At 40.4% G+C, this 9884-nt stretch overlaps 1 protein-coding gene across 6 annotated transcripts in view; it reads right to left on the bottom strand.

The window, feature by feature from the left end:
• The window catches only part of bur (GMP synthase burgundy), a 94085-nt gene that overhangs the window by 16136 nt on the left and 68065 nt on the right, over positions 1-9884 (bottom strand). For 5 of the 6 annotated variants that reach the window (XM_053798756.2, XM_053798753.2, XM_053798754.2 and 2 more), the window contains 2 exons: positions 6789-6977; positions 2410-4920 (listed from right to left, as the gene is read on the bottom strand). In XM_053798756.2, coding sequence (XP_053654731.1) covers positions 4819-4920; positions 6789-6977 — 291 coding nt within the window. In that variant the 3' untranslated portion in view covers positions 2410-4818. Of the gene's footprint in view, positions 1-2409; positions 4921-6788; positions 6978-9884 lie in introns of those variants that run through there. The other variant, XR_008409384.2, reaches the window with a different exon arrangement.

Raw genomic sequence — 9884 nt, 5'->3', positions numbered from 1 at the left:
TAACTCTTCATCCTGTATACATTACTGAAAGAGAAACTTTTGTTTTTCTTTTTGGGTCCCCCTGCCTCAGTGGGATACAGCCGGTGTGTTGAAAGAAGTGTAGACATTACCGTCTGATCTCTCCCACATCTGAAACTGTTGTTTGAATCTGGCACGAGGTTCTTTTTTTTTTGACGTGCAATGCCTCTTTTACTGAAGGGCTAAACACATAGTGATCATAAGGTGCTTTTGGAATGAGAGATACTGTAATCATGTCTGATCCAAGGGAAGGGTAGCTCTAATTCCTTGGATCAAAAGTCCTTTACCAACATCAAAGTACTACCACTGAAGAATATAGAGTACTCGTGGGAAGTGCTGAGAAAGGCTGTGCAAACGATGTCAACTAGCAACTTAGGAAAGTATATGGAAGCTTTTAGATACACAATCGAATGATCTTTTGGCAGAAAATTACCATTCAGTCCAGACGTGTACAGAGGCAAATACAATGGTAGAGGCACCAGGTACCACGTCCCATTGACCAGCTACAACAAGCAGTTACCAGACCTGGAAATAAATTTAAAAGTAATGTCTGACATGGCCCAACTCCTGGGAAAGATGGTCCTACCATAATCATAATGTCAAGATTCCTTTGATTTTTTCAGAAACTGATAAAGAAAAGGTGTTTATGGCAGGATGAGCCTGGCCCATAGCCGGGCTCTGGGAGTAGAATAACTCAAAACTCAAAAAAGTTATGAACCACCAGGCCCTCATTATCAAACACCGATGCTTCTCGCTTTACAATGGTTTGACATATAATGTTTCAACTTTACGATGGTGCGATAAAACTGTTGTTTGGTGCTGTACAATACTGTACATTTATTGATAGGATAAACTTATTATTTACTTATTTATCATATCACATTCATATTCGACTTACGACATTTTCAACTGATGCATCAGAGACCAAAATGTGTAGACATATGCAGCACTGGAGAGACATGAGGCACATTAGGCATGAGCTTGGAAAAACATTAGGACTTCTACAGCTCTAATATACAGTATTCAGTCTGAGAAATATCATACCTCATACACAGACAAGTATGCATGCAAGAAATTTTTACACTCTATTCTTATAGAGCAAATGAAACAAGCTAATTTTCCTTGCCACCGCATTAAACTAGCGTACATACAGTTGAGGCACAAAAATTAGAGAGAGAAAAAAAAAGACTCCTGACTAGAAAATTTCCAGATGTCTCAGTATACAGGAGGGCCCCGCATATTTGGCGCCCTCTTGTTGGTGTTCCGTGTTTTTGATTTTCAATTGAGTCGTCATAATGTTGGGTGCTTTTTCCGCTTTTCCATACAACAGTTGCGTAAGGGAAGGGCAACCGGCGCCATATTTTAAGATAAGTATTGTTTGTACTATATATTTATTTCACCTAGATGTATTAAACACTTAATATGTGATAAACACGTTTTCAGGCGGTTTAGATGCATCTGATATTGAAAAAATGCTCTTTTCCACTCGCTGGCAATTTGGGAACCTAACGGCCTTAAAAACGGGGCCCTCCTGTACGTGTGTGCACGCAAGTATGAGCACACACAAGAGAGTGCACATATACACAAGTAGGTCATGACAAATAAGCAAGATAACTAAATATGGTGTATTAAATGGTTCATCTTCACAATGTCCTAAATGTGAAATTTACAACAATTATAAATAGGCTTATGTATAAAACAAGTGTACAGTATTTCATACAAAATACCCCTATAATGCAAGGAATCTTAATATACAATGACCTAAGTAAGTTAAGATTTGATTTAGGTGTAGATAGATAACAGAACTCACTAACTCTTTCTCTTTCCTTTACACTTTCTCACACACACACACTATGTATGTGTGTGTGTGTGTGTGTGTGTGTGTGTCAGTGTGTGTGTGTGTCAGTGTGTGTGTGTGTGTGTCTGTGTGTGTCAGTGTGTGTGTGTCAGTGTGTGTGTGTCAGTGTGTGTGTGTCAGTGTGTGTGTGTCAGTGTGTGTGTGTGTCAGTGTGTGTGTGTGTCAGTGTGTGTGTGTCAGTGTGTGTGTGTGTGTCAGTGTGTGTGTGTGTCAGTGTGTGTGTGTCTGTGTGTGTCAGTGTGTGTGTGTCAGTGTGTGTGTCAGTGTGTGTGTGTCAATGTGTGTCAGTGTGTGTGTGTCAGTGTGTGTGTGTCAGTGTGTGTGTGTCAGTGTGTGTGTGTCAGTGTGTGTGTGTCAGTGTGTGTGTGTCAGTGTGTGTGTGTGTCAGTGTGTGTGTGTTAGTGTGTGTGTGTGTCAGTGTGTGTGTCAGTGTGTCAGTGTGTGTGTGTGTGTGTGTGTGTGTGTCAGTTTGTGTGTCAGAGTGTTTGTGTCAGTGTGTGTGTGTGTGTGTGTGTGTGTGTGTGTCAGTTTGTGTGTCAGTGTGTTTGTGTCAGTGTGTGTGTGTGTGTGTGTGTGTGTGTGTGTGTGTGTGTGTGTGTGTGTGTGTGTGTGTGTGTGTGTGTGTGTGTTTCAATTTTCTTGAATGTAACCTAGGCTTTCGACTCTACTGAAAAACAGAATGTAAACATTCGTAAAGCAATAATTTCAGTGTATACCATCCCCTTGGCTTCATAACACCAACACCTAAAATAAAAAAAATCTGAAAATTTAAAAAAAAAATTCTTACACAAATCATTGAACTTTAGATTTTATAAAAATATAAATTAAAGAAACAAAATTCTTGGTGTTTGCACGAAACTTTTTTTTTGGCGTGGAAACTGCCGTAGCCGCCAGCACACACACACACACACACACACACGCATTACGCAACATACGCTACACATTCATTACGTTACCATACCCTAATGAAACTTGGCCAAATATCTTGCAATGACAGTAACAGCGAAAATAAAATTGCAATACAGGCCTGTAAAGAATATAAATGTTAATTTATACATGGGGTCGCCCGACTTACAAATGCATGTGTTACAGTGATCCGCACTTACGAATGAGGGACAGAAAAGTCACGAAAGTGGCAAAATAGTTACCAAAGTGTGACAAAATTACCCTTCGTTTGATTGTTTTCTATAGGATAAAAAAATAAAATGCTCTTGGTTACAAACTTAAGTTCCTAAGTTGAGACACCAGGAGTGCAACTCGATCCTAAGTTGAGACACCAGGAGTGCAACTCGATCCTTAGTTGAGACACCAGGAGTGCAACTCAATCCTAAGTTGAGACACCAGGAGTGCAACTCGATCCTAAGTTGAGACACCAGGAGTGCAACTCGATTCTAAGTTGAGACACCAGGAGTGCAACTCAATCCTAAGTTGAGACACCAGGAGTGCAACTCGATCCTAAGTTGAAACACCAGGAGTGCAACTTGATCCTAAGTTGAGACACCAGGAGTGCAACTTGATCCTAAGTTGAGACACCAGGAGTGCAACTCAATCCTAAGTTGAGACACCAGGAGTGCAACTCAATCCTAAGTTGAGACACCAGGAGTGCAACTTGATCCTAAGTTGAGACACCAGGAGTGCAACTTCATCCTAGGTTGAGACACCAGGAGTGCAACTCGATCCTAAGTTGAGACACCAGGAGTGCAACTCGATCCTAAGTTGAGACACCAGGAGTGCAACTTGATCCTAAGTTCAGACACCAGGAGTGCAACTTGATCCTAAGTTGAGACACCAGGAGTGCAACTCAATCCTAAGTTGAGACACCAGGAGTGCAACTCGATCCTAAGTTGAGACACCAGGAGTGCAACTCAATCCTAAGTTGAGACACCAGGAGTGTAGCTCAATCCTAAGTTCAAATGCCAGGAGTGTAACTCAACCCTAAATTGAAACACAAAAGTGTAACTCAACCCTAAATTGAAACACCAACAGTGTAACTCAACTCTAAATTGAAAACACCAGGAGTGCAACTCAATCCTAAGTTGAAACACCAGGAGTGCAATCCATTCATTAATCCAAACACCAAGAGTACAATTCATTCATTAATCCAAACACCGAGAGTACAACTCATTCATTAATTCAAACACCAAGAGTACAACTCATTTGTAAGTTGAAACAATGTCAACACAACTCATCCATAAACTGGTGACTGCTGTACTAACAAATAATAATTTGGTTTCTTGCATGACTTGGTAGACAACTCACTTGTACTCCCCCAGCACCTGCTTCATGCTTGATGGCAACTGACCACATCATCACAGCTATATTGAGCTACCAGTATCCTCCAGCACTACTATTCAGTACATACTCCAACCATTTCCCTCCCCCCCTCAACCTCCCTCTCTCCATATCTGCCCCAACATACAAAGATTCATCAGTACTAAATCGTTAGCAAAGGAACGAAGTTTGTGTGCGGTAAATAATTGGTAGCGAGTAATGAAAGCCGAGCAGCAAGGAATATGCCCGGTAGTGTACACAGAACTGTCCGAGGCTAAGCACTGATGAAGTTGGAGTTGTTTGTCCATGGCATACACTGTTCAGTTAATGGATAAACTCTCTAATATGGGTCACTGAAAAAATTATCAAAGGATAAAATACTTTTCATGTCTTTTTAAGTGCCAAACACAGAATCCAGTTTCCTTTACCTTTCCACTTATGGCAGAGTCAACTACTGAGCGGATTCACAAGTTGCTGCACACTGTCGTGTCTCAGCATTGCTGGATTTGCTCTCATCCTGACCTGAGTTATGGTTGAGTTCACCTTGGCCTCTAATCAATCTTCCACTCATCCAAGGCATCCAATGGATTTTTTAACAGGAAGGACAATATCCTTCATTGTCCTCTTATCTTCAGCTATTCAATATTGGCTGATAACGGGTACTAGATTGGTCACTCCCATTCAGTTGTTCCCGGTGGTTTGGAGGTTAAGTCGTACAGAACACGACTTATCCCGGGGACTCCAAGAATTTCTGCAACCATTTTGTTTACCAGCTGAAATGAAAGACAGAAAATAGAATCCTGCCCATTTAAAATAATTCCTTATGGTTTAATATTTTAAAAACTCAACAACAAAATGTTACATATAAAAGGAATTATAATAGGGGAGTCCTTAGCTGTACTCAAGAACACTTTTATATGATTAATATTCTCATGCAGAGTGAATGTAGTCTTTTACCTTGAATGACCAGATACAGGTGAGTACTCGTACTTGTTCTAGCACACCCGCTCTCTCTCTCTCATACACAACCTATTCTTAGTATTGCCACAGTGTGGAGACCTCACATAGACAAAGACAAGATCGCTACAAACACTAACAGGCGAGCTATCTTTGATGTCACAGCAATAGGGACACTTGACCATGATTAAGACATGGTCACAAGACACTTCCTCATACAAGTGACCTTGTCTTGATGCAGCATCAGTGTACAACCCTCACCTATGTAAACAGAGTAAATGCCAGAAAATTCAAAGGAATGGCCACACACTGGTGCTCGAATTCAGGGGAATATTTTTATTAACACATCGGCAGTCTCCCACCAAGGCAGGGTGGCCCAAAAAAGAAAAACTTTCACCATCATTCACTCCACCACTGTCTTGCACATGACTTCAACATACAAAATACTGAGCATAACCCAGTAGGCTCTTTACTAGGGAGGAAACACATTTATTGAATCTCTATTATCCCCCCTATAAAAAGAAAAAAACCTGCCACCTTTAATACTGTAGAGAAGAGTAATGTATACATATATACAAGAATAATCTATAAAATGTGTTAGTAGTATTAATAATTGTTAAGTCACAAAAAGACTTAGCAAGATTTTCAACACAACAGATTACTGTACCAGACATGCGGCACATGCAAGGTAAAACAAACCGAACATGTAATAATCAGTCTGGATAACATCATAATAACAACAACAACAATAATAATTCTCCATGGGAGAGTGGAACAGAAATCTTCCTCCATAAGACATGCATTTTGCAAGAGGTGCCTAACACACAGGGAGCAAGGAGCTAGTAACCCCTTCTCCTGTATAAACTACTAAATTTAAAAAGAAAAACAAAAGTTTTTCTTTTTAGGTCACCCTGCCTTGGTGGGATATGGCCGGTGTGTTAAAAGAAAAAATATAGTACAAGACTTCCTCATTGCTGTTGGAGTGTGAGCAAAGTAACATTTATGAAGGGGTTCAGGGAAACCGGCAGGCCGGACTTGAGTCCTGGAGATGGGAAGTACAGTGCCTGCACTCTGAAGGAGGGGTGTTAATGTTGCAGTTTAAAAACTGTAGTGTAAAGCACCCTTCTGGCAAGACAGTGATGGAGTGAATGATGGTGAAAGTTTTTCTTTTTCGGGCCACCCTGCCTTGGTGGGAATTGGCCAGTGTGATAATAAATAAAAATAAAAAAAAATGTATTTCCTAATGACTGAAGAACCCAAGTTTGATTGAGGGGTAGGTATAAATGTTTCCTTACACCTGCTCCCCCTGCTTTTCTAGCAGTAAATAGGTACTGTACCTAGGTGCCAAAAAGAATATATTACTAAAATTTTTTTTCAATAATCTTAGTTTTAAAAGGGATGGCCCTGTAAGCCAGCGAAAGGCCTCGGTCAGATGAACAAAAGCTCCAGCTGCAAGTCATCGTAGGACAATGACCCACGTCAGGAAACACTTGTGCTATTTCCTGACAAATCTTACCTAACCTAATACACTTAGGTGTTAGCCAACTGTTATGGGTGGCATCCTGTGTATTTGGTAGTAAATTTTAGACAGCACTGGACACTGAAATGAGCTGATGTATGATAACAGCTCTAAGCCTATCAAACAAAATAACTTTCTACTACTGCCTATAACCTCCAGGTTTACCTCAACTGGGATGTGTTTGCCTGGCAGTGCAGGTATACCAGTCATGAAGTCATGTGTTATGAAGGGTCTCAGGACCACAGACCGCTGGCAGGAGGGTAAACGTGCAACTGGGTCCCGATCAAAGTGTACTGGTATTAATACTATGGGCATCTGTGCTAACTTCTCCGTGAATCCAGATTCCGCCAGTACCTGTAATGGTATATAATATTACAACATCAATTAGCATAATATACAACATTACTTCATCTTAACAAGTAAGACTCAGTCAAAAATTTGGCCACATAACAATTTAAGCTTGAAACAATAATTTCACAACATTGTGAAAGCCTTAAATCTGCAAGTATACATGACTAGAGGTCTCCCTCAAAATTCGCGAGGGTTAGGGGATGGAAATAAATGGTATAAAATACCGACACAATGGAAATATAAACACATATACAGTATAATGTGATCCTTTATTGACTACGTTTCGCCCACACAGTGGGCTTTTTCAAGTCACAAACAGAACTACCTGGGGTGGAAGGAACGCGAGTATTTATAGTCAGGTTCAGAATGCTGAGGTCAGGTGGAGAATGCTGCATCTGATGATGTACCGAGTGGGGTTATAGAGTCTAAAATCTTGGGTAGCTTGGAAAGGAGATTGGACAAGTTTGTGAGCAGACCTTCTACAGTGTTCTTATGTGGGATAACGACGAAGAAGCTTCTTGGCAAGTGGTTCAGCTATGTTATAGAAGCCACTATTCTGGTTGAAGTTGTCGGATATATAAATAAGTGATGATTCCAGGATTCTTCGGTATTGAGTGTTGTCTTCTGTGGCGATAAGTCTTGAGTTTCTGTAGTTTATCAAGTGGTTGTGTGAATTACGGTGTTGTACGCAGGCATTCCTTGTGTCGTCAGACCTGCTTGCGTATTGGTGTTCTGAAATACGTGTTTGGAGGTCCCTTGATGTTTCGCCAACGTATAACTTGTTGCAGTCATTACAAGGGATTGTGTATACCCCTGCAGAGGATGGAAGCTTGTCCTGTCTATCACTGGTAATGTCCTTGATGGTCGTGGTTGTGGAGGTAGATACTTGAAATGAGGTATTGGAAAAGATGTTGGAAACGTGTTTGGCAATGGAGTTGGTGGGGAGGACTATGTATCTCTTCTCGGCAGTGTCTTCTCTGGGTGTGTTGAAGATGTTTAATGCCCGTCGTCTGCAGTCTCTGATGAAGTGACGAGGATAGTGGAGTTTAGAAAATACTTGTTCAATCATCGTGCATTCTTCTTCAAGAAACTCATTGCTGCAGATTCTGAGTGCACGTAGGAAGAAGCCTATAATTACACCACGTTTGGTTTTAGTGTCGTAGGGTTAGGGGATCAAGAGCCTCACGAATGTTTGGTGCCCCAATATATTGTAGGGAAATCTAATACAATACTGCCTTTACATCATTAGTAAGGCCTCATTACATCATTAGTAAGGCCTCATACATAATCAGTAAGACCTCACCTAGATTATTCAGGTCAGTTCTGGTCTCCATATTACAGAATGGACATAAATTCGTTAGAAAACATTCAGCATAGAATGACTAAATTAATACACAGCATTAGAAATCTTCCTTATGAAGAAAGATTGAAGACCCTTAAATTACATTCACTTGTTTGACGAAGAATGAGAGGAGACATGATCAAAGTGTATAAGTGGAAGATGGGTATTAATAAAGGTGATATAGATAAGGTCTTGAGGATATCTCTCCAAGAGAGAACCCGCAGTAATGGATTCAAATTAGACAAGTTTAGATTTAGAAAGGACATCGGAAAGTATTGTTTTGGAAATAGGGTAGTTGATGAGTGGAAAAGTCTACCTAGTTGGGTTATTGAGGCTAAAACCTTGGGTAGTTTCAAATTTAGGTTAGATAAATGCATGAGTGAGAGAGGTTGGATTTGAGTGGGACTAGCATATGAGTGAATAGGGTTAACAAGGGCTTATTTCTTGGGTGGTATTGAAAATTGGATGGGCAAATGTTTTGTTAGTGGGATGGATTGTAAAGGACCTGCCTAGTATGGGCCAACAGGCCTGCTGCAGTGTTCCTCCTTTCTTATGTTCTTATGAATGTTTTCTAACGAATTTATGTCCATTCTGTAATATGGAGACCAGAATTGAGCTGCATAATCTAGGTGAGGCCTTACTAATGATGTATAAAGCTGCAGTATAACCTCTGGACTTCTGTTGCTTACACTTCTTGATATAAATCCCAATAATCTATTTGCCTTATTACGTACGCTTAAGCATTGCTGTCTTGGATAAAGGTTGCTGCTTACCATAACCCCAAAGTCCTTTTCGCAATCTGTATGGCTAAGTTCTACATTATTTAACTTGTAAGTGCTAGGGTTATGGACACTCCCGAGCTTCAGAACCTTGAATTTATCTACATTAAACTGCATCTGCCACTTTTCTGACCAGGAATAGAGTTTGTCTAAATCCTCCTGAAGTTCCTTAACATCTACGTTTGAATCAATTATCCTACCTATCTTTGTGTCATCGGCGAATTTGCTCATATCACTAGTAATACCCTCATCAAGGCCACTGATATATATTATAAACAACAACGGGCCTAAGACTGATCCCTGTGGTATGCCACTTGTTACAGATCCCCACTCGGATTTAACCCCATTTAAGCATACTCTCTGCTTCCTATTAGTGAGCCATGACTCGATCCATGACAGCACTTTTCCCCCAATACCATGAGCTGCCATTTTTTTTAACAGTCTCTGGTGCGGTACTCTATCAAAAGCCTTACTAAAATCTAAATAAACAATATCGAATTCTTCATCATGATCAACGGCCTGAAAAGCTTTACTGAAGAAGGTTAATAAATTAGTTAGGCAGGAACGGCCCCTCATGAATCCGTGCTGAGTATCATTAATCAAGCTGTGCTTATCGAGATGGCTTCTTATATTATCAGATATAATTTTTTTTTTCAACAAGTCGGCCGCCTCCCACCGAGGCAGGGTGACCCAAAAAAGAAAGAAAATCCCCAAAAAGAAAATGCTTTCATCATCATTCAACACTTTCACCACACTCACACATAATCACTGTTTTTGCAGAGGTGCTCA

Source organism: Cherax quadricarinatus, chromosome 95, assembly GCF_038502225.1.
Source record: "Cherax quadricarinatus isolate ZL_2023a chromosome 95, ASM3850222v1, whole genome shotgun sequence".
In the NCBI taxonomy this organism is placed as follows: Eukaryota; Metazoa; Arthropoda; class Malacostraca; order Decapoda; family Parastacidae; genus Cherax; species Cherax quadricarinatus.
This window is presented reverse-complemented; position numbering and strand designations above follow the sequence as displayed.